The 26,389-nt window shown below is 35.3% G+C and overlaps 1 protein-coding gene across 7 annotated transcripts in view; it reads left to right on the top strand.

Annotated features, from left to right (window-relative positions):
* Window positions 1-26,389, top strand: part of LOC109056733 (pleckstrin homology domain-containing family A member 7-like) — a 94,135-nt gene that overhangs the window by 14,568 nt on the left and 53,178 nt on the right. For 6 of the 7 annotated variants that reach the window (XM_042743933.1, XM_042743928.1, XM_042743932.1 and 3 more), the window contains exon 4: window positions 24,741-24,824. In XM_042743933.1, the coding sequence (XP_042599867.1) occupies window positions 24,741-24,824 (84 nt within the window). Of the gene's footprint in view, window positions 1-1,335; window positions 1,831-24,740; window positions 24,825-26,389 lie in introns of those variants that run through there. The other variant, XM_042743931.1, reaches the window with a different exon arrangement.

Here is a 26,389-nt window from a genome sequence, read left to right as displayed (position 1 = left end):
AATGTAGCTCATTACTCTAACTCACTGATTTAAATAAAGCTCTGTCAGCCCTTCAATGCCCCAAGCTGGGATTTCCATGTAATTACACATGCATGGAGAAGAGGGTGATCTCTTCTCTTTAAATGAGGTTATTTCAAATACACATTTGTTTTGCTTCATTTCTATTTAAAAATTTTCAACAATAACCCTTGTTCCCATAAAGGGTTACCTTATAACGAAAATTCTGCCAACACCTATGTTGTTTCAAATTCTGTGACTTTATTGGAAGAAGAACATCTAGTTGTTTAGTAAAGTGAAACCTTTTCATTATATCCATATATCTCAAATCCAGTTCTTTTTAAACATGTATAAAAATTAAAAAATTGATTACTTTAAGACAACTAAAAAAATTGACTAAGCAGTAATGAATACATGGAGAGTTATTTTAATGCTTTCTTTGTGCTGACTCCAGCTAAAAACAAAGCATATCTTGGGTGAAGACAGACTATTTTAATCACTGCATGGTGGAGCCAAAGTTTTAGCTTTCACATAATTCACTTAAATTCACATTCAACTCCAGTGAAGGCTTAAATGAGATAATTTTCTACTGCCAGCTTTGGAGCTCATAAAGACTGAAACAGTGATTACAATGCCCCTCACACTTCATTAACTGATACTTTTCTTTTCCTATAATTAAGACCTTTTAAGTCTTGATGTAAAGGAGGTAGTGAAGGATTTTTAAAATGTATTTTGAAATAAATCTGAGTAAAATAGATTATCCAAAAAAAAAAAAAAAATGTAGGGAACTTGGTTCTATCAGTTGATGATTGGATGGAGGCAGATCTGAATGCAAGTTCTCAATCAGTTGTGTGAAAGTTTGGGGTTTAAGCTGACTAAATGATTGGAGAAGTCCTGCATAATGTCTGTCACGTTGCCAGAAGATCGATTTAGGATATTTTGATAAAAAATTACAATGTATGTTTACGTTGAAAAAATAAATGGAAAAGCAGTGAAGTAAAACGCAAAGTGAACAGACCCTCATACTGTCTGTGAAGGCAGCAATTTCAGTTTCAGACTGGAATGCTGGGATTTATCTCTAGAGTAGACTTTAAGAACACCTGTGCATTTTATTTATTCACTGATTAATGAAATTTCCAGATCATTCTCTCAATATTTTGTCTCATTCATAAGATATATTTCCATTTCTAAGCTCAATCTATCTCTCCTCCCAACAACACTGCACATCCTGCCTATGACAGAGACAGACAGAGATTCAAAAAGAGTAGGTTCACTCTCTTCACCCCTCCCTTCCTCTCTCCCTCCTCCCTGTGAGTGTGTGCAGCGCTACGTCAGAGCAGAAGACTGGTGTGTATTTGTGTGTGCATGTGTGTGTGTGTGCACGCAGGCTGGTGACTGTGTGAGCCGGTGAGGAAACAGGAGCGTCGGAAATAGGAGACACAGACTGCAAAATCACGATGCTTACGCCTTTGCCCACTTCAACGGCGAAATGCGCTGGTTTTACCTGTTCTGCATTTTGACGGCCATGGAGCTCTGAAACATCTCTGTAGCTCTCTCTTGAGAAACGGATGAGATTGAGATTCTGGAACTATTCCATCAGGGCTCTTCTGGGGACTCTTTCCTTTTACTCAGACTGGTTCGTTCCCTTTCCTGCAGTGTTTTCCTCTCTGAATCTATTAAAATGAAAGCAGAACTGGACTTTCAGTAAGTGTCAGTCATTCAGTTGGAAGTTTGACACTTGGAGCTGTTTGGATTAAACATGTGGAGCCAGTCAGGATATTCCAACCATTACCAACCTCATCCTGCTCACCCCTTTTACCATGTGCCCTACAGGTGGGTTGGCCTTCCTGTTTTATTTTAGATCACAATAGTGGTTAATGATAAAGTATGCGAAGCTAGGATTTTGGAAACAATGTTTACAGATTTTCCATCCTGTAATGGGGTATGTCCACAGAATGCTTCTGAGAGGTCATTTCAGGATGGATCTGCTTGACAGTTGATGTTGAAACCGTTTGGCAGGTTTTCGTTGGATAATACTAGATTAAATCTAAACCATGTGCGTCCGTGGCAGGGATTACATCGAGATGAGAATAAATTAACTGCTTTATTTATGTCAAGACATTGAGGAATTCCAACAGGTTCTGTTGAACTGGCAAGTCGAGCGAGTTCTGTGGAAGTGAAGATGTGATGCATGAAAACATGTCATAAATACTTCACCTGCTGTTGCTCTGTGTGAAGTTGCATAGTGTCACAGACAGACAGCATGCCTCCATATTTCATCGTCCTCCTGACTGAAGGTTTTGTATTTCTTGAATACCAGCAACAGCATTCCTATCTTGAAGCCAAATACTTCTGCAAGTGTGTTTACTTTCCTCATAACTTGGTGTTTCCTAATAGCTGAGAAAGGATAGAGATTGTTCTTTCATTATTTACTCGTTGCAGGCCCTTGGCTCGGATGGATTTCAAAATGATTCAGTGGAAATACTACTGTTATTATGGAGTTTGTTGTTTGTGTGTGTTTTCAGAGGCACAGCAGGGGTTGCTTTATTATAGTCTGTTTAATATTTATTCCTGCATTGAGGTAATTATACCAAACCCATTATTGTGAGTTGCTTCTCTTATAACTGCCCATGTATTTGCCTTTCACTTTCCCTATCTATTTACTGGAAACCTCATTTGTTGTTATGACTCCAATTAAGCAGGCCTACTTCTCTAGCATTTGTTTAACCAACATATGAGAGTGGCCTGCTTTTGATTCATCTGATAATACTTTGCTGAAAGTGTTTCTTATGTTGATGTTGAGTAACAGTTCATCCAATCTCTTGTAGGACTACAAGTTTGAGGTTTGAGTTTAAGTTTTTGTTTCATTAAGGATTGCGTCATTTGTTGTTATACAATAATATGTTAAATTTGACTGTCTATTTGATTTTCTCTGCTTGGTAAAAGTGATGTTGAATGGTTGTACTCAATATGCTTGAATATAAAACATTGTAATGCATTCTTGCTGTTCAAAAGTCGGTGAATTTTAGCTAGCTTGAAATCACAGAGATATAGTAAACTGAGACGGTAACGTGTCTCAGTTAACAATAGAATAAAAATATGCTAGTGCTACATATTGTACACTATCCATTATGGTGTTTGGTTTGCATTATGTTTATAATCTCATAAAATCAATATCATAATGATCTACTCTGTTAAGTGGTATTTCTAGGCTTTTAGGCTCCAGCATCCTTGGACAAGCAGTTTGGAAAATGAATGGAATTGGATGACCTTGGAATAAAGTTTTTATTGTATTGTATTGTATGGTTTTTCCTTCAATGTGCAATTTAAAATTCCATTTTTGAATTGAGTCTGACTTCAACAATGGAAGGTGGCCATTTTCCCATGCAAGCAATTTTTTCCATTTCATGTCTTTAACCCCCCCCCCCACATAATAAAATAATTGTAACTCAGTATTATCCCCAATATTTAGTAACACTTAACATTAGTTAAACACATTATTTAACATAAACTAACAATGAAAAATAGTTCTAAAGCATTTATTAATCTTGGCTAATGTTAATTTTAACCTTTAATAATACATTATAAAACCAAAAGTTGTAATTGTTAATATTATTTTATGGACTTAAGCTAAAAGGAACTAATAATGAACACTTTATCATACCCAACAACTCAAAAACTACCTTAATAAGTAGTAAAGCTTGCATATTATGAGCATATTGGCTATTTATTAGCACTTGTCCTACCCAATACCTTAACAACTTCCTTAATAAGTAGTAAATAGTACTTTATTGAGGCAAAATAGCAAGAATTGGACTTAAATAAAGTGTGATCATTGTATTGTTATTAAAGTTAAAAAAGATTAATAAATGCAGTTAGTAATGCATTAACTAATGGTAACATTGTAAAGTGTTACTAATATTTCACAAACATTTATTTATTGTTTTGGTAAGTATCTATATAATAAACAGGACAATTACAGCTGCTCATTATCACAAAAGAAATCACTTCAATGAGCCACAATATAAGATTTTGCAATAATTGTACATCATCTTTACATATTTCTTTTTCTATATGTGAGGGAGTGTGTGATGCTCTTGTAATATTTTTAATGTGTATGTGCACGTGTATCCTTGCATGTATGGATGCATACAGCAGTTGTGATTATTCTGTATTGCAGCGACTGGATTGGCTCACACAGCAGGTGAGAGTGAAAGAGCAGAATGTCTGGATTCAAGTCCTGATTAATCTTACCGACCGCCAGCCTGACCTCATTTATATGATGACATATAACTTACCTGTACATCTTAATTGATTGACAGTTTCATTAGTTCCTCATCTTACACTACACCAACACGTTCACTTCTAATCAATCGGTCAGTCTGTTAAGTGTACTAGATTGCTCTTTGATTTTAATCATGCAGTACTCAGAGGCCTCTTCTATGTGCAGTGTAATATCAGAGCTGATTATCAGTGCAGCTCTTCATGAAAAGATCTTGAATCGGAGACAAAACTAACAGCACTGTCTTTTGTGCGATTATCTGTGCCATTTTCAAAAAAGCAGAATTTGCACTTGGAGCGCATCTGCTTCTCTAGGCTCGGCACAAACCAATCACATTTCAGCATGGGTCCCAGAGCAGCCACGCTGAGACCCCAAAAGAGGGCTAAAAAAAGTCCCACGCTCATTTGAGCTGGATCCTGCCTTGTAATTTACGTTCTGACGTGGCTCCGTGATTTATCTAGTGCTGTCAAAAGATTGAGAGGATCAAAGATCAGAGGGATGATCCAGATGTGCGGATAAGTGATTTGTGAGAGCCTCAGACTCATTCCTGTCTCTTTCTCTGTGATGAGTGGACATCCAGCCAGTGAAATGGAACATTTTTATTTCTGTGTGAGGACAGTAGATGCTACAGCAAGGGATATTGCCTGTCTTGAATCCACTAAGGGGTAAAAAATGCTAAGCAACTGTTTCCAGTGCTGCTTGGGACTGAACCACTATGTAAGGTAGGACTAAATGAGTGTTTTGATGGTTGAAATGTGCCTATTGGGAACTGACCGAAAGATGGATGCACTGCACCATACTGTTCTGTCCAGTAATATCAAAGTATAAAAAATATATAAATTTACTCAAAAAGCAAAATTACATAAAATACCTTATTGGGATACTTTATTTCTAAGTATATTTTTTGAATTAGTTTATTTTTAATTAGGGCTGTCAAATCAATTAATTAATTGTGATTAATTGCATCCAACATAATAAAAACTGTATATATATATATTAGTGCTGTCAAATTATAAAGAAAATATATATAAAAAAAAAAAATATATATTAAATAAATAAATATAAATACCACTATTAATAAATACTACCAAAATTATGATATTTAAATATTTATTAGGACTATCACGATTATGAAATTTGGCTGACGGTTAATTGTCCAAAAATAGTCACGGTTATCACGATTTATTGTATGTTTTTTTTTATGGCTTTCATTACATAATTGTGATTAATTCAAGGGTTCAGTAAATAATTATGATGTTATCTTTTAATCTTTTTTGAGTTATTACTTTGCAGTGTAAGATTACATGGAGTATTCCAAATTTTAAGAATCGGACAATACTGATCCAACACCAGCGCTATTTTTATTTTTTTTCTACACCACTACAGAATATCAATACTGTGTTTGTGGAACTAATCCACTAAATACTAACTTCTTCATTTGAATCAAGACATGAAGAGTCTAAAATAAATGTGCTGAATGATTAAGTTTACTTTGATTGTATGCTTTGCACAATATTAATAAACTGTACAGTGAAACATAATAACCAGAACATTAATAACTGATAGAGCTCGTGGTTTATCTGTCAATCAGATGTGTTCTCGGCCACTGATCTATGCTCGTGATGTTTTCTTTTATAATTATCATCGGCCAATAGAAATGTTTTAAAAAATAGTATTTTTGGTGGTAATAAGATCAAGCCCCTCGATGACGTCTTAATCAATTCTGTCGTGAAGCGCTCAACATGGGGGAGGCGATCCATAACAAAAATAAAATAACTTCTGAATCATTTTTTTTAACTGGTTCATTAAAACTATCTATCCGAATCAGGAAACTAATCAGACTTCTAATAACTTTTAACGAGCATGGGGGAGGCGATTGGTAATAAAAATATAAAAATGAAAATAATCTTTTATCTCACAACTCTCATAATTACGGCTTTTAGCGAGCATGAGGAAGGTGAATGGTGCTTCTCAAACGGAATGCTGCATTCTAAAATTCAGATGAATTCCGTACCGACTTGTTTTCTTTCAGTTTATTTTCGTGAATTTAAGGATGCAGCCTTCCGTTCGAGAGACTTCCATAGATAAGCTTTTTTTGAACTGAAAAAGGCTCTAAATGAGGAGTCGATTCCCCTTGTTGAAACGATTCCAACCATTGGAATCGACTCTCAATTCGCAGCCCTACACTCCACATGGTACAAAGAAGAGAAATGAGAGCGCAATGAACTCCAGCAAGATGTCATTTTATGCGAATTCCCAGACCTTTATCTACACATCAAGTATTATATTGGGAATATATCATCTTGGAGAGAGAGTTTTACCGTGCTGACTGTCATAACTGAACGTGACCTGCTGTTTAAATGCTGAGCGGAGAATAACTGACAGCTGCAGCCGAAAGAAGATCAATTTCCGTAAACTTAAATTTAACAATATAAATATAATTCTGTCCCTCACATTAAGATGTGGAATGGCTTCTGATGATATACAGTGCATAAAAAACCAAACTGGTGCTCTTCTGTTTATTTTGGTGTATGACTCCCCCGTATAAAAAGCACAATAATCACAACTTTTCAGACAACTGCGGTTAGATCCAATAATCGCAATATATACCTAAAAATACACACACACATATATTATGTAAACATAAACTTTTATGTTGGATGCGATTAATCACGATTAATCGATTTGACAGCGATTAATCATGATTAATCGATTTCACAGCCCTATTTTAAATGCATTTTTCTTAACCAATTGGCAATTGATTTTTATTGAATATAATTATTAATAATAATAATGATGTTATTATTATTATTTTAGCTTAACGTTAATAAAAAAATGTTTTTCATTAAAAACATGTAGTTAGTACTATACACCAGAACTACACACTGTTGATGTGTGTAGTTGAACAATTAAAACAAAATATAGACCAATATTTAAAATGAACAAACTGCTAATCTAACATCTCAGATTACAAAGCTAAATTAGAAAATCCACAGTCACTTACATAAGAGGTCTCTTAATTAGAGATCGACCGATATGGGTTTTTCTATAGCCGATGCCGATGCCGATGTTTAGAGGTCAGGGTCAGCCGATGGCCGATATTTGCTGCCGATTTTTAGGGCCGATATCTTGAATTTTTCCCCTTCATTTGCATGCTAAAATGTCACACTAATAATAAGTGGATGCAAAACATTTCTAAACTTATCATCATTTATTGAGCACTGACTTGAACCATCTCTCGAATCTTAATTTTTTGTGCACTGCAATTAAAAATAAAAAAAAAATGATCCAAAGTTAAACAAAACAAATATAAACTGACCAAGTACATATAAAAATTAAACATGTAATATAACGTCAATCATTTAGTTTTTTCAAGTTTGTTGGAACATAAAATGTAACTTAAATATACCATTTAAATAAAATAAATACAATTTTATAAATTCATTAAACTATAAAAATAAAAAAAAAAACAGCAACAATTTGTATAAATGACAGAACATTGATTAAAATAAAGTACAAACCAAAAATATAAAAGGTTTTACACTGGTCAAAATACCGGTTCACTCTGCTGTTAATCAAGGACGTTTTTTGCTCATATGAAGAGGATAATCTTTTCCGTCTAGTTTACATAAAAAAATAAAAACATTGTAGTTTAACATTCAGATACATTGCGAATATGGAAACATTTGGATCACAGCAATAACCCTCCAAATACACACATCTAGCCAAACCCGCGCGCGCACCTCGTCCTCGTCTGCACGCACGCATGCACTGTCCACGATCTAATGCACTGTAAATGCAGGATTTTTAAAAAAAACAAATAGGCCTGACCAGAACGCAAAAATTCCGAACATTTTGCAGAACATCAAATTAATACTCGCATAAAATGTTTAAAAAAAAGCGGTTCACTGACTGCGCAGCACAGCCACAAGCGCCACAGTTACGTTTGGGAATTTAATTTTTAATACTATAGTGTCATTTGAAAACATTGCAATTGCGTTTTAAAATACAACAACGCACCGCAAAGCCATTTAAAGAGGCGCTTCAGCGGTCTCCTTGACGGAAAACAGTCAACTTAAGTACAAGCAATCGTATTGCGCGGGTCTTTCATTTTATCAAATGATCATCACAACATCTATTCATTTTAAAACAGTCCTGCTACTAGCATTTTATTCAGACTAAAACCCCTTTAATTCGGGTGAGAAAGCTTTTTAGACGCATTTTGCAGCATTAAGTTTATTAATTGAACGATCGATCATGGAAATGATCAAATATTGACTCCCTAAATGCAAATGAGTATGGAAACCTGCTATTGTCTGCATCAAACCATTTCCGAACAAATGTCAAATTGTCTGTGAGCGGGGAGGAGTAACGCTTCGGTGTTTTGTGAGAGCTGCCACCTCAAAATTCTCTGACTACCTTTATCTCCCAGGACTGTTGTTGAATCTTCCAAAAGTTTTGGCTTGGGGTCCTTCACATGCGGCAGCAGCACTTTCCACCGCACCAATAACACGGGGCCTGCCCGCCGACGTGCCTGAATTTAAATCGGCGCTACTAAACACGGATATCGGCTGATGCCGATATATTAAAAAATGACAAATATCGGCCCGATATATCGGCCGAACGATATATTGGTCGACCTCTACTCTTAATTCACCACCTTGGGATGGGAAATGCAGCCTTGGTGAGCACAAGAGTCTTCTTTGAATGGTAGGATATGCCATTTTGTTAACTGATCTTGCTTTAGAGCTGTTTAAATATTTTTACTGAAATCAATGTCTCCTCATTTTCTAAATTTCTCACGCCTTAGTCTAAACAGCTCAACTGACATTTAAATGTCGCTTTTCACAAGGGAGCCAGGCTGCAGCATGCCCCGTCTGTCAATGTGTGTACTGTATGTGCGCAAGACCTTTAATATTAATTCATGCTAGCCATTTATGAAGCTCTCTCATTGCAGCTGAGGTATGTTTCTATATTTAATTGAGAGATCCATTATAATCTCTCTTAGCTTTGTGTGAATCACAGAATGTAAATCTGGCATTGTAAAAGCCAAGAACAGCAGCAGTACAGTTCCACTTTCAATGAATCTGAAGGCCTGCAAAGATTGACACGGATGTGAATAGAGCTGTGCAGAATAATGAAATGAGCATCATCTGTCTTTGTAGGTTGAGAGAGGTCTAAAAATAACATTGGTGTGAGAAGTGTGTTTGTGTGGATCAGCACCAGGTGTTTGGGTTCAGGGGCTTATATAATATATTTGTCTTTTTGTCATATACAAGAACATGGATGAGACTCCTACTTAAATTGCCTAAATACAAATATAATGCTCAAGAGAAAATATAAACAGACTTTGTTTACTCATATAGCAAACCAGTGATTCTTGTTGTGAGAAGGGCACAGGGCTTTTATGAAGACCAAGAGAAATGGAGGGGGAGAGCTTGTTGTAAATGTCTTGAATAATTTCAGATGTCATGGTGGGTGGTGAAAATTCCAGTGTGTAAATATTTGAGAATAATGTCGCTTTATGTTGTTAGAGACTTGCAAAAAAATACAGTTTCTGTGAACCACCATGGTATTTTCTTGAACTTGTTATTGAGGTTTGCTGTGGAAATGGCACTAGAGGTCTAAATTACATTTGTTGCGGTATGAGGAAAATGTAATTATGTGCAAGCAGTATAACTAAGTTGTTGTCTGTTATTTTTATTTATTTTATTTTTTTAAGAATTCATCTGTGAAGCACATTTCTCGGTTCTCTGTAGAATTGGCAAGTCTGATATATTTCTGCAAATCAGTTTCTTTTAAACAATTTTTTTTTTAAAAATCTGATTTTAAACAGATTCACAAATAGCTGGAAAGAGGCCTAACATTATTAAAACCATTCGATGTGCAAGTCGGCAGAGGGTGGAACAGAAATAAAATTCTGTTGGAGAAGGGAAGAAAAAACTTGAGGGAGCAGGTGGGTACTGGATTGGAAAAATCTGTCCCACATGGACCAAAACATTGCTTGCTTGTATTAATGAGAATAATATGATATTTCAAAGCCTGTAGTTTAATAAAAATAAAATAATCATAGCAATTCATTCTCTTTGTATAATTAAATTATTTACATCATATTACAGAAACAATTACATAACTAAAATCAGTGCAGCTTGTTTTAATGCTCATTTACGTCTTAGTCAAAAGGAGGCTGGGCATTACTGGTGATATAAATGTTTAATATTTCAAGCTTTTTTCAATTTTGACTTCATAATTTAGATTTGATCATTTGTTATTACTCAAACTGTAGGCCTATTGTATTCAATGTAAAATATACATTTTAGATATATAACATATATAGCACCATTCAAAAATTTAGATTCAGTACATTTTTTTATTTTTTGGGAAATAAATAAATACTTTTGTTCAGCGAGGGTTTATGAAACTGATCAAAAGTGACAGTAAATACATTTATAATTTTGTTAAGATAAATGCTTGAACTTTCTATTCGGCAAATAATCCTGAAAAATAAATGTATCACCATATATTGTATAAGCATTATTAAGCAATATTAAGCATCACACCTGTTTTCAACCTTGATAATAATAAGAAATATTTTTTGAGCACATATTAGAATGATTTCCGAAGGATCATGTGACATTAAAGACACTGAATGGCTAATGTTTCACAATGTTTTACATTTTAACTATATTTCTGATCAAATGTAGGCATCTTTCAAAAGATCTCACTGACCCTAAACCTTTTAACAGTAGTGTAAATATCTTCTATATCTTCCATATAAATGTAAAACTTATTAAATATCATTTTTGTGTTATTTTATTAAAATGTTTATATTCAGCTAGGTTTTTACTGTATTTTACTTATGATGCTTCCTCAGATCATGTGGTCTATTTATAATATACTGTAGCATCAAAAACCTGAAAAATATGTTTTTTTTTTTTTTTTTTACAGATTTAAATTTATATATTAGTATATAAATATTTAAATCACCCAACCTTACTTGATTTACTGGCCTCATTATTTCCCCAACAAATACTTAAAAATAACCTGTGACCTTCATTCTCAAAGCAGCCTGAATTTTAAGCTATTTTGGGAAGCTAAATTTAGGCAAGTCAAACCTAGAGTCAGGTCTGCATGACTCATCATGTAAACACAAACACTCAATGACCAGGGATATTACAATACCACACACCATTGGTTGAACATAATCTACCCTTCCTCTCTCTGTGTGTGTGTATGTCTCTCTTTCTGCGCTTGTGTTTTTGTGTGTGTGTGTGGGCATGAGTGCAGTGACTCATACAGGCAGCAGATTGAATCAAGAGGGAACAATAGATTTTAGCAGAACAAATGGTCAGAGGGAAAAGGCATGGATCAAAGAGCCATATTACCTGTTTCCTGCCTCATTTTACCTTCTGTAGGCCACGACAGCAGCACTCTTGATTCTTCTTACATCCTCCACAATGACAAAACAACATCTCTCACAGAGAGGAACGGCCACACCGCTGGGCCTCGGGCAGCTGGAGACTATTTTAAACTGAGATCCATGTTTCCTCTGGCCTCAGTGGACCTCCGCCTCTGCTTTTACTTCAGACATCAAGTATCAGCTCAACAGCATCAGTAAAGCACAGAGGAATATGAACAGATTTAAAGCAACTCAATAAGATGTGGTATGATTTTTTTTTTTTTTACTCCGTTCACGCCTTCTGGGCTCCTTATCAGGGTTTAACAAATCTGCAGCCACAAGTGCCAAATGTTTTTTTTTTTCTGAGATAAATGCTAATAGGTTTCAAACACTGTTTTGCATATGCTTGCTCTCAGGCTACACACTGGAAGAATCATCTTTTGTCCTTGACAAATCTGTAACTCTGTCTGCTTGTTTTTTTTTTGTTTTTCCGGTCACATTTACTTTGTTTTGTGAATTTTTATGGTCAAAATCGATGGGTGTCTGTGCAATCGTGAATTTCACTCGAGGGCGAAAGATTTCCCAACATAGATTTTGCATAAGGTTCAAGTGATCATGTGAATTATCTGCATTGACCAACAGAAAGCTGTGACTAACCTGTGTTTCATACATTTCTACACTACTGACAATGAATAATGGACATTTTTTGGCAAACAAAATTTTGCTTAATGTCTTATGAGCAAAAAGAATCCAGTAGTTTATGTCTCTGCAAGTGGCACATTTTCAGTCTCTGCAAGTGGCACATTTTCTCATTTTCTTCAGAAAATATAAAAATCTAGTTTATTTTCTCATTCTGAAGATGTCACATACATTATTATGATTGATAATGCCAATATACTATCAAGACAGATATTTTAGTTTTTATAAATGATGATGGATTACTGAGAATGAGATTTTGTAATAGAGTTTGGCTTAGAAATGAATTGGCCCAGAAACTATAGACAGGTATAGTATCTTTGTTTAGAGTTTTTCCATCTGATACATTTTTTTCCATATTGTTATTCACATATTATACTAAATATAAGAGTTTGTTTAGATTAACAAATATTGACAACAGGTGAAACGTTGTTCCAGAAGAGAACTAACATCCTTTTTATTCTGTTAACCAGCATGCCATTCCAGTTTGTCCAGTTGGGTGACATTGGAGATAGAGTAAAGCTGCTTTACATGTCATTTGAATACCGGGTCATCAGAGCAGTTCTGTTTACACTCAACCGCTCTTCGGTCATAGTTTAACATTCCCATGACTGGTCAGGTTCACCGAAATTTAATAGGCGATTAGAGTGAAAGACAGAGAAAGGGATATTCCCACACTAGAAATATGATAAGGGCTTCTGTTTTCACTTTTTATACCCAAAGTCAATTATCTTTGCACTCCATTGCAACAATATAAATTGTATCATTTTCTTGTCATTTTTTGTTAGTTAACATGTTAACACAACATTCCACCCACATGTCTGTAAAGTGACATAAGGGCATACTGTATATTAATGATAAAAACTGAGAATTTGGCTGCATTGTTTGGCTGATTCTGAAGTGATTCATTTATTTATACAGTCTATATGTCTATGATCGTTCTCAAGACATTCTGCTCTCAGGATTATCTTTATACTTTCTCTTATAATAACTTTCAAGGCTCACTTTGCTCACTGTGAAGGAGGCTTGTGAATTACTTCTGATATCACAGACAGGAAGAGACAGCAGTGTGCTTAACAGGGGGGTTAGAAAGTTAATTGAAAAGACCATTTGAACCTTGCTTCATCCACAGGAGCCTTATTTTACTCTCTATTCAATATCATGTGCTGGAATCCTACAAAGGGAAAGTAACTGAAAGAATCCTGTTTCTACCTTTGAGGATATAAGTGGGAGGACTTTTAAAGATCTGCTTGTTTCAATAGCTTTTGATTTCGCTTTCCTGATTCAAACTAAGTTGGCTTTAAGTTTAAGGTGATACATATCCATTAGTATTGTCATAAATTGATTTTTGTATGTATAGTGAAACGGTTTCCACTTTTGTGGAGAATTGATAAACTAGTACCAGCTGTGTTTTTTTGTCTCCCTTCCTGCCAAAAAAAGGGTTTAACTCTTGAAAGTGCAGAAATTGTTACTGTGAAGTAAATTAATTAATATAAATATACAACATATAATAAAATATTATTTTTTTTACTACTGGATATCAATATTTTTCATGTTATTGTATTTGATAAAAAGTTTAGTAGTGTGACACTAATAGACATCCAGTCTGTTGGCTTTCATTTTGGCTTATAAGTAGCTGATCTTATACCTAGTTGATAAATGAGACCAAAGTATTAAAGCAGAAGGTCATAATAAGTAACAGCATGTGAAAGTGACTTCTTATTCAAGCAGCGTTTATCCTGCCTGATTGATCTTCTTTTTTATCATTCTTGCATTTTTCTCTCTCCAGTGTTCTGCCTCTCTAACTGTCACAATCGATTTCGGAGATAAGCAGCCTTCAAAGTCTCATTGCACGCAGCAAAAAATCTCCAAGCTGCATGTGAACTACATCAAATTGCCATCTATATTTATCCATGAATGAGCTAATTTCGGGACAGTGGCTTGCTGATGCTTTTTTATCAAATGGCAGGATGTAAAGTAGACATTAACTGAGATAAGTGTCTTGGGTTGACCAGTCAAGAAATAAATTTATGCCATATAGCCACTCAGATTGTCATCATATTCATGATGTGTTGTCAAAGACTTGTCTTTTTCAGATACTGAACAGATTGCTCTTTATCTGTCTTCAAAGACAGGTGGAGACCTTTTCCATCTCATACCTCTCAGAGAGGTCACTGGCCTGATGGTTGAAGTGGCTTTTCCATGTCATCTTTAGGGCAATTGACTGTCTGATAAACATTTTGTGACTTGAGAAAGTGTTAGCTGCCAACACACGCTAATGACTGCCATCATGATTTCAGCCACATTTAAGTGGGACTGTATAAATCTAGGCCTGGACGCAATTAGAGCTTGGTGATACATTGAATATTAGCATGTTAATTATGCTTATGATATTAAATTTAGAGTACTGTGAATAATGTGATAATGTGCTTTGCAGTGTTAAACATCGTAGTCAATCACAGACATGTCTGTTGAACACAAGAATGCAACGACCACGATCAGCAGTGTGTAAGTTAGTGAAACTCCTGCGTTTTTAGTCATTTTGAGTGGATTCTAAGTTCTACATAATCACAAACCCTTTCATTATAATCAAAGTGTTGAAACTATGTAAATAAGAGATTTATTTTGCAGTGTAGACAGCAACTTTAATTATAATGAAAGTTTTTACGAAAGCACAGAACTCTGTGAGCTGAGAAAGATTCATTGATCATGGGAGTGCTCTTTGTTCTTTTTCTATATAGCCCATTAACAGTTTCAATAAAAGTTACATTTTTCATGTTGTTTAGTCAATATTAAACAAGGATTAGATCGCACTGTAAAGTGCGCCCTCTGCAGGCATTTGATATAATAATACTTAATGTACATAAGTCATGATTATGATTAGATTGTTGATCATTATGTATTTTAACTCTATTGTTGAATAAAACCATATGGTTACTTGTTTTTGATGTTTTATTTGAACCTATTTTTATTGCTTTATTGCTGTATGTATTTTAAAGGGGTCATCGGATGCCCATTTTCCACAAGCTGATATGATTCTTTAGGGGTCTTAATGAAAAGTCTATAACATACTTTGGTTAAAATTTCTCAATGTTAGTGTAAAACAACACCCTTTTTACCTTGTCAAAATCAACTCTGTTTTCAGCAAGCCATTTTAGTCCATGTTCCTTTAAATGCTAATGAGCTCTGCTCACCCCGCCCCTCTCTTCTGTGGGGTTATGAACCGTGCTCTGAGAGACTTTAGTTTACTTTACTTTAGCCATGGAGCTAACTCGCACGTTATTAGGAAAGGTGATTTGCAAAGATTCATAAAAGAACCATTGTACTCACTTCTTCTGTAGGTGAAGCTGGATCACGAATGATTCGCGGGAGATGGACACATTTAGGTAGATCGGGGGTGCATTCCCTTCAAAAACAAACGTAATCCACTGCGTCTTCAGTGGCTCAGATGTCAGGAGTAAATGACGACTGATATGTTCATGATTACATCCAACTACAGAACACCTCAATCGCTTAGGATCCATTCTTGTCTACAAGCGCTCCGGCATCGAAACAATGGCGGACTGATGACAGTTCATTCAGAGTGGTCTGAGGTAAAACACTAGTGTCAATCAACAATCGTGGGAGGGGTCTGGGTCTGTGTGACGTCACACAGACAGGCATCTGAGATCAGCTCTATTTGAGAAAGGGGAAATGATTTAACGAGATAAAAAAATTAAAAAAAGCACTGGGTGGATCTTTACCATTAGGGTGGTTGTGTACACACACTGCCAACACACATTTCAGTCCAAACAACTCATAAAACCCAACCCCAAACCACACAACCCATTCAACTCATTTTAAAGTCCATTGTTCGCTTAGGTCTATTATTACTAAAAAAAAACAAAAAAACAAACAAACAGATTATTCGATAAATTGTCAGATTAATCAGCCGATTACTGGATTACCAAAATAAACATTAGTGACAGCCCTAGTTAATTTTGTAGTAAACAAGTAGCTGTTCTAATTAGATCATGACTTTTTCATGGTGGGCAAAAATAATCACCTTTTTAAATTGTTCCATCCGCCAAGATTCATCACTTAACAGAACATCTTTCCACTGGCCCAGAGTCCAGTGGTGGTGTGCTTTATACCACTCCATCTGATGCATGGCATTGTAGCTGCTCGGCAAGGGAAACCAATTCCATGAAGCTCCGGCCACACAGTTTTTGTGCTGATTTTAATGCCAGTGGAAGCTATGGAATCAGTAGTGTTGGTGACTATTGCACACCGTATGCCTTGGCACTCGGTGATCTTTAACTTTACTAGATCTTCTGTGTTGTTGCTGTTCCTAAACACTTCCACTTCCCAATAATACCACTCAAATTTGTGCACAAAGAAAACAAAAAAATGACTTTATTCAACATTTCTCTCTTTGAATCAGAACACCTGCTCCTGCATCTGCAGCACCACATGCATGTGTTGTGGTACTCTCCTGAACGCTCGTCAAAGACCCACAGGGAAGTATTAAAGTATATAAAATTATGGTTAAACCACTGATGTCACATTAACTATTTCATCAGTATCTTACCTTTCTGGGCCTTGAACATGTCAGTTGCATTGCTGTCTATACTGTAGAGGGTCAGAAAGCTCTCGGATTTCAGCAAAAATATCTTAATTTGTATTCTGAAGATGAACGGAGGTCTTACAGGTTTGGAACAACATGACTAAAACAGTTGGTATGCAACAGCTGGCACTGAATGGTTTATGGTTATGATGAACAGTTTAGACAAAAAGACAAGGTACGGTACAGTTGTTAGCTTGACTATACATTTCTTAACAGACATTTTCCCATAAAAAACAAATGTGTACAAATCATTTTGCTGGTAAATACTGTGAAAGCCAATGCTATATAGGAGTGATGGAGCTCTCAGCTCCTATTACGAGAGGTGGCATAATTTGGCATACTTTAATTCTACTCCTGCAGCTAGATATTTTTAGTTACATTTTCATTAGGGTCCACGCTCTATTCTTATTACACTGCAGGCAAGTCTCAAGAGGCAAAGTTTGGCTGCATCCCAGCATTCTATTACAAATCATCTTATGTACAGTATTAATATCTTTTATGTACCAATGAAACAAATCTGACACCTCCCTAGTCAATTTGCAGGTACTTTTAGCTGCTTTTGTTAGTATTTACTGTCCATCTGTATACAACTATTTTGTTGACTTTGTTTTTTAAACTTTTTGTCAGGTTGTTAGAAATTCTACTGGTTTTGTAGTTAAATGCTGAGGTTATATCTGCAAAAATGAATTCAGCAGGTCCTAATACGGTGCAGAGTGTTATGGGTGGAACGAGATGAGAGGTGAGCGGATCCATATGCAAAACTTTATATATAAACATGGTCAAAAACAGGCAAGGGGTCAGACAGTAGTAAACAGGGATAATCCAGACAGGACAGAGAGTTTTCCAAAACAGGCGTGGTCAATCGGAGGCTAACAATATCCAGAGGGTAAAGCAAATGGATAATCCAAGACAGACAGTAGTCCAAGTGAGGTGCAAACAATATCTAAACATGGCAGGGCAAGAGGGTAATCCAACAGGTGGGCAAAGATCTAAGACACGGGTAAACAGGCAAAGGCAAGACAAGGCTAAGACTGGCACTAGACTAATGAATTGGCTCTATAAAGTTGCTATCAACTACGCTGTGATAAACTCAAGCAATACTAGGCCCAGGAAGGATGGTGGAGTGGAGCATGGGAAATGTAGTCCAGGGTGTGTGGTGTGAGAGTTAAGTTAATAGGAAGGTACCTCTGGTGGCATGCAGACGGAAGACCACGAACAGGATTAGTCACACACAGAATTCATTTTGGTGCTAACTGCAAATTTTAATTCAGTGGTTGCAGTACAGCCAGTGACCTCATACATAAAACCATGCATAATTTTTGCCATATGTATATTTATGTATATTTCAATGAATTGCTGCTGAATTGACCAACGTTTTTGCATGTTTGAATACAGTGGTGGTCGGGTGCTTTAGGAAACCCATTTTTGGAAAACACTGAGCGCAAGCCATCACAACACTGCAAACCATTGCCAAACATTGCAATTGAGCATTCAACATGTAAATGCATGTATTGTATTATTCATTGTTTTTTATGTGGCAATGCTTGTCATTATGTTGTTAGAGGCATTTAAGTTGTCAGATGAACAAGACTGTCAGGAATAAATGGACTGAAATATAAGGCTGTTTTTCTAGTAGCAACAATTCAACAAGATTCCCAGAAATAAAGACAATAACAAGAAATGCTTTTAATACATTTGACAAATTTGACATTGTGTAATGAAATGTGTTTATGTGGTTTAAGGTTCAAAAAACACATTATTTTCCACATACTTTACATTATTGTTTCTCCTCTATGCCCCACATTTCTGAAATGCGTTGTTTTTTCAAAGCTCATCATTCTGAAAAGCGGGGTGTGCTCTGATTGGCTAGCTATCAAGTGCGTTGTGATTGGCCGAATACCTCAGTCATGTGACGGAAATGTTATGGCCCTTACTATACTATGATGCTGTGTCCTGGTCAGAACACTGGCGCTACAAGAAAAAAACATTAAAACCCATTATAAACGAGACATTTGTTGCATCCATTGGAGACATAATTATTGATTATAATGACTTATACTGTGTTTTTACACGTTGCGTTGCATCGCGCCACGTAAACATAAAGCCATGTCTGCATTTGTGATTGGAGAAACGACAAACAACAAGCGCTACTCTACACTGCTCAAATCTCGTGTTTGAATCATCAGTGGCAAATCCTTTAAATATGTATACGTACTTACAGACTGTGAGTCAGAACAGCCGGCATTGTAGTCTTCTCCCAGGATCAGGAAACAGTCCTCCTTAAAATACTCTGCACACATCTGAATATTTGGGTTGAGCTGTTCTGGAACACTGTTGTAAATACAACTTAACCACTGATTTCTAGTCGTGTCCTCTTTTGGAAGACCAAACAAAGTATTTTCGCTTTTGCAATTAAACACACAGACTTTTCACAACATGGCGGCGGCAGTGGCAGCAACAATAAAGTTACGTGTTCTTTCTTTGCGTGAACATTTGGGCGGCGTTATGCAAATCGTCCCACATTGTGACGTAGACATGGGGGTGTGTTTAAAAGAGGCGTTTTAGGAGGGCGTGGATGAGTCTTAACTTTTATAAAGAATATTTGTGTTTAATTCTTTAGTCTTCGCAACTTTATTTAGTCATTCGTGAACGCGCTGCAAAGACTGACAGGGAAGAAAAGAAATTGTTGTATAAAGTCATATGTGCTTTGTAACTACTAATAAATAGTCAATATGCTAGTCACATGCATGCTAATAAGCAACTAGTAAATAGTGAGAATGGGTCCCTATTCTAAAGTGTTCTTTTTTTTTAAAGAAATGTTTTTTTTTTAAAGAAATTAATACTTTTTTAACAAGGATGCAATAAATTGACCAAAAGTGACAGAAAAGACATTTACAATTTTCCAAAAAATATCTGTTTTAAATGAATGCTGTTCTTTAAAACATTTATTCATCAAAGAATTCTGAAAAAAAATGTATCATGGTTTCTGCAAAAATATTAAGCAGCACAACTGTTTACGTTGATAATAGTAATAAAAAGGATCATGTGACACTGCAGACTGGCCGCTGAAAATTCAGCTTTGCCATCATAGAAATAAATTACATTTTGACGGATATTAAAACAGAAAAGTGTTATTTTAAATTGCAATAATATTTCACAGTATGACAGTTTTTACTGTATATTTTTAATCAAATGCAACCTTGGTGAGCATAAGAGAGTTTTTCAAAAACGTTTAAAAACCTTACAGACCACAAACTTTTGAATGGTATTAGTGTATGTCTAATAACACATGCAGAAGGGTCATTACTTCCCAGTCTTTGCAAGATCTATCAGCTCTTTTCAGGGGTCGTCTCTCAGTGCCTTGACACTGACACAAGACACCACTACATCGCTGGCATTTCACCCTCCCAACCATACGAGACAGCTAGACACTCTAAAGCCCTGGCAACAGAGACAGATCACTGAAGCCTAAGCCGTGAAGAGACAGGTAAACAAAAGCCTGCTGCTGTTCTGCAACACTGTATATGGCTTCAGAGGGATGCTTATTGATTGTAAGTGGAGACCAGGTCATGCTCACCATTGTGAAAATGCTCTCAGTGAAGTCTCTTAAGTATGGTTTTAGCTTACTTGTAAACAAGCTGCACTAACACGTTTTCTTAAGGTGGTTTGCAGGGTGTGAAGTTCAGGCTTGCTTTAGTTAAATTTAAATTTCAACTGATTTACTGTTAATGAGCTTCGGAGAAATGTGAGTTTAAGTTTAACAGAAATGAATAATGTTAGTCATATGCAATAATAAAACTACTCAATAAATTATTGCACAGCCTGTAACATTATATTAAATGGCTGTCATATGAAACATTTTTGGCTGCACTGTATAGCATAAATTGCCTGCTGACCCTGGGTCAGTGTGTGGGATTTCTAACTGATTATGTGGTGATTCATTGTAATCAGGGGACCTGCATTAAATGTCAGAAGATGAAATTTGTATCTGAGCTTTCTGTAAATTTCATCTCTCTCCCTCATTCTGTGTGATGTGAATGGGATTGACGTTGTCCCAATGAGAGAGCCATTTAAAATGCTTTTCAACCTGCTTCCGCTGTTTAAACAGCTCATCTGAACATTTTTATATAGATACCACCTTTACACGCCCAATGAACAAATAATGGTTCAAGGCAATTCATTTTGCAGCTGTAAAACATACCAGCTGGCTTGTGCCAAACAATATAGAGACAAATCCTTCACTTTGGGGCGAGTTGTCTGTTCAATTGACAGATTGGTGCCTTTTAACAATTTGTTTCACATTTACGCAGTCATCTGACGTGCACAACTTAGCTGGATATAGCCTTGCATCCTCAGATAAATGAATGCATTTGTATTTATAGTCCTTCTTGTCTTTCACTTGCAATTTAGTTTGTGTTGTGCCAAGTTTGCTTGAGGGTCTTGTCAGCGGAAGACTGTCATTACCACTTGATCCAACTTCCAGTCATCATGATTCAGAGTCTTATCTCAAATTGAAAAGTAACATCAAGTGTGGCAATGTCTTAAAAAACAGGTGACAAGACAAGTTACTAAAGGAAATCAACAGACTGACTGAGAAATACTGACTGAAAAGTCTGGTTCACATTGAAGATTATTCTCAAGGACTCGCATGCTACAACAACAAACTAGTTTATTTAGTTTTTTTCTGCTTCCATTAATGAGGCATGTTTGTCTGAAATAGATTATACCATAATAATGAACCAGCCTAGAAAACATTTATTTAAATACCAGCATGGAAGAAAATGCACAGCGTATATGTGAACCTGGACCACAAACCCATAAGTAGCATGGGTATATTGTAGCAATAGGCAACAATACATTGTATGGGTCAAAATTATCTCTGTTTCTTTTATGCCAAAATCATTTGGATGTTAAGTAAAGACCATGTTCCATGAAGATATTTTGTAAAATTCCTACCATAAATATAATTTTTGATTAGTAATATGCATTGCTAAGAACTTCATTTGGACAGCTTTAAATACGATTTTCTCAATATTTTGATTTTTTTGCACCCTCAGATTCCAGATATTCAAATAATTGTATCTCACCTAAATATTATCTTATCCTAACAAACCATACATCTATGGAAAGCTTATTTATGTATAAATCTCAATTAAAAAAAATATTTATAATATATAATATATATATTTTTATAAATATATATATATTATATATAATATATATAAATATAATTTTATATATATATATATATATATATATATATATATATATATATATATATATATATATATATATATATATATTATATATATATATATATATATTATATATATATATATATATATATATATATATATACTATATATAAATATAAATATGTAGATTGAGACCAAACCTAAATGTAGGTGTGTACAATCTGAGGAAAAAATCTAATTTGGGGGGAAATGATTACTATCATATTTAAATTAAATATTTCATTGTATAATTGAAAAAATAATCATTTTAATTTGTACAAGAACAAGAGCTGCACTTCACAATGAAACTCACAGCACATACATTTAATTAAATCGCAGCCTTTTCGACTTGATAATTGATTAGTTTTAGTTTGTTTTGTATAATGGTGTAGCCCTACATAAATCTTTAAGAGAAGGTGAGACTTCTGATGTGGCTGTGCAGCAAGACATAGCGAGTATTTTTTACATGATCACGAGTCTAAACAGGTGTGCCGATTATAGAGATCCTGGGGGATCCTGTCAAGGATGCACACCATGTTTGTGCACACAAATCCTTCACTTATCACAGGCTTTCAGCCAGAATTGTAAAGAGCTCCATAACAAACAACTGTAAAGCTCATATAGTCGCTGCAACCTGTGTGGCATCTCCATGCAGTGAATTATGGTCTTTAAATATATAGGAGCGACTGGAAAGGAAACAATGCGCTCTGACCTCACCTCTACCTCTCTCTGCCTCAGTGGAAGTGTAAAAGCATGTTGAGTTTATATGTTTACACTCTAGATGCACACCAGTGTGTTCTGCTGTTGAAATGATGCCTCATGACTTCAAAGCATTCCTGTTCAGATAGGGAGTGTTTTACATTCATGGCTTTGAGGTCAGTTTGTATTCATTTAAAATATAGCTTGTATTTTGAGGTGTGGGGGGGATCAACACCAATTTTTATAATGCCAAGAAACTACATTTCATATCTTCTACTTGGTTTAAATTTGATTTTATTTATTATAAATAATTTTAGAGCTCTTCTGTGGCTCTTCTGCATGGCTTGTCTGCCAAACGTTCAGGATGCAGCGTGGGAGTTGATGGTGGTGGAGTCATGTCTGATACCACATGCTTTATCTCTCAGAGACCAGTGAGCTTCCTGTGCTATGGTTAAATACTACTACAGTCTCCGAGGCTGAATTTTTCTTGGCTCTTTATTACATTATAGTGCTCCTTCACACTCTTACTGTATATTGCTTTGAGTTAGCTCAAAGACTATATATATATATATATATATATACCAAGAAACATTTGGGTACCGGAAGTAAAAATTCCATTAATGTTCTTCATAGGGGAAATTATTTTGAAACTTTTAAAGAGCTATATGTAACAAAATTATTAATAAATGGTATATGCTTTTGTTGAAGCCACCAGATGCATTATTTCATATGTTTTTTTAAATGATGGTTAAAAACTACATCACCCATAATTCTGCAGATAAATCTCCACTAATCAGTGATTCAAAACAATCAAATTGCGTGTCAAAAGAATGCTTTCACTTCCGCCCACTACCATAAAGCGCTGCAATTGATGTAATCGAATCAGCTTCCTACGCTCTCAAAATACTTCAATAATATATATGCATATTTTGCAATAAATCAAAACTATATCGTTTCTATATTTAAATATGGTCACGACCGTTGTCATGTTGTGCTGTGCCACGTGGCAGCAGATTGAGGCTATCTACACTTAATGCTCTGAATCCATTTGTGGTGTTGTCGGAAGTAGCGCATCATTTTTCTGTCTGTGACTGAACAAGCCACCCATTGTAAACAAAACCAACTTGAGTCTGGTGTGGAGACAATGTAAGGTTCTCTGAATACCATATACGTGTAAATCTAACTATAATTATATAACCATCAGATTTCCTATCAGACTACTTTTGTGTTCTTTTTCCAAACAACATCTTCCTTCAACAATCTAAAGATTTGAAAGGTGCTTTTTATCTGCTCAGACATAGATTGTAGCATAACTTTGATTACATATGCAAGCACAGTTATTGAGTCTCTTGTTGTGCATTTCATGAAGCACTTTAATACATAGTAGAAACAATGCCTCGGTTGATATGGTGCACAGCGTATTTCTGCTGTGCAGTCATCTCCCCCTCAAATGTAACAGACCACTCTTGATGTTGATGCAGTTTCCTAAAATAGACACGTTGGAAATACATGTCATGCTGACATGTTGCCAAACCTCAGACTATGTTACACTTAGAGTATAAATCTTTTCTAGTTATATCTTTCTTTCTTACTGTTTGTATTATGATGGATGACATTAGGTTATATACTGTATATATGTTTGCATTAATCACAGGTTACTGAGTAAACAACATGATTAAAGAGTCAAACACCAGTGATTATCACTGGTGTGTGTGATTTGTTTTGTGATGGACATGTCTGAGAAAATCTAAGGTGTTGATGCGTTTTTGCTGCAGGGAAGCATAATAATCACCATGCTAATGCGCTTTGTTTTTTTCTAATCTGTAGCCATAACCAGAGGACGACTACATTCATACATCCAGTGACAGGCCAGATCTCTGCTGAGAATTCTGATTTCAGACTTCAGGACCAGTAAGTATTGTCTTTTGACATGTCTAGGTCATTTCTTGTTTGCTTATATTTATGTTGTCTCAAACTACTGTAGCAGCCTAGTTCTTGAGTTTGGTTTCTAATACCATAGATTAAATAATGAGACGTCATACACTAAAAAGCTCAGGCTACATGTCTCATGCTCCATGTCAATAAGACCTTTTATTAAGCATTAGTGAATTGCATATAGGACCAAAATAATTCCAGCAGCATTTTCTCTCAAAACTGTGTTTAAGGATTAAATATAACCCTTTAATGGTTATAAATAATAAATCGGTCCCACTTTATATTAAGCAGACTTAACTACTATGTACTTACATTTAAATTAATCATTTGGTACAGTGTACTTATTGTGTACATTCATGTTTTTACATTGGACTTATATTTTAAAAATACCTGCATGTAATTACATCTGTAATTAATACATAGTGATTAAGGCCACTTAATATAAAGTGGGACCAATAAATCACAGGGTACATTTGTCAAATTTGGCCTAATGAGGGTTAATTAACGTAATTAACAGTGTTGGGTGTAATGCATGACAAGTAATGCATGTTACGTAATCTGATTACTTTTTTTCCAAGTAACTAGTAATGCTTATTAATTTACAAGAGTTACTTTTTCAAATATGTAATTCCAGTTACTTTTTTTTACTATTTATTGACTGGCAGCACAGCTGAATGGTTTGTTCGAGCTGCATCCTCTACTGTACAGATGGAGGCTTATTAATTTTGGTCTGAAAGGGCATTTGCCAAAAATATAACTTTTTATGTTAAAAACAAAAATGCAAGCCCATTACATAGTGTTGTTTTTGGTGGCCTGTTTTAATTTTCGTTTTAGTCTAGTCTTTGTGTGAAGCTGTCATTTTAGTTTTTATAAGTTTTAGTTACATTCATACTCTTTTTAGTCTAGTCAAGTTTCAGTCAACTAAAAGTCTGAGCGTTTTAGTCTTATTTTAGTCAGAATTATCCATGACTATTTTCGTCTAGTTTTAGTCGACGAAAACTGATGACATTTAGTCTAGTTTTAGTCATTGAAAATTGTATTTTAGTCTCTTTTTAGTAATGCCATTCTATTTAACCCAGTCAATATAGTACAAGTTCCTAGTAGTATAGACAAAACCAAAATTTTATTTTAGCCAAACCCATTTCAAACAAGGTTATCTTATTATATTATTGTCTCCTCATAGACTCAAGAATACATCCATTCCAGACACGGAAGACACTCTGATTTGAATTTACAACATTTATTTTTCCAACTAAACATGTTAGAAGTACACACACAAAAATTTAAATAAAATAAATAAAAACAATAAATAAAATAAAATAAATTTTAAAAAATCAGCTCATTTTTCTCCCAAAGACGAACCCCGGCTGGCCGGCCATTGGCCCCTTTCTCTGTGTCAAGGCTAATTTATACTTGACGCATCCGCAGGTTCGCTTGGGTAAGCGCGGAAAATATGACGTCATCACAGTGTTGCCGGAGGTTCGCTTTGAGTGCGCACAAACTCATTTGTATGTATGTGTATGTAACTTTCTGCACAGCTC

Source organism: Cyprinus carpio, chromosome B18 (assembly GCF_018340385.1).
Source record: "Cyprinus carpio isolate SPL01 chromosome B18, ASM1834038v1, whole genome shotgun sequence".
In the NCBI taxonomy this organism is placed as follows: domain Eukaryota; kingdom Metazoa; phylum Chordata; class Actinopteri; order Cypriniformes; family Cyprinidae; genus Cyprinus; species Cyprinus carpio.
The sequence above is the reverse complement of the archived record's forward strand: the minus strand, read 5'-3'. Positions and strand labels throughout refer to the sequence as shown.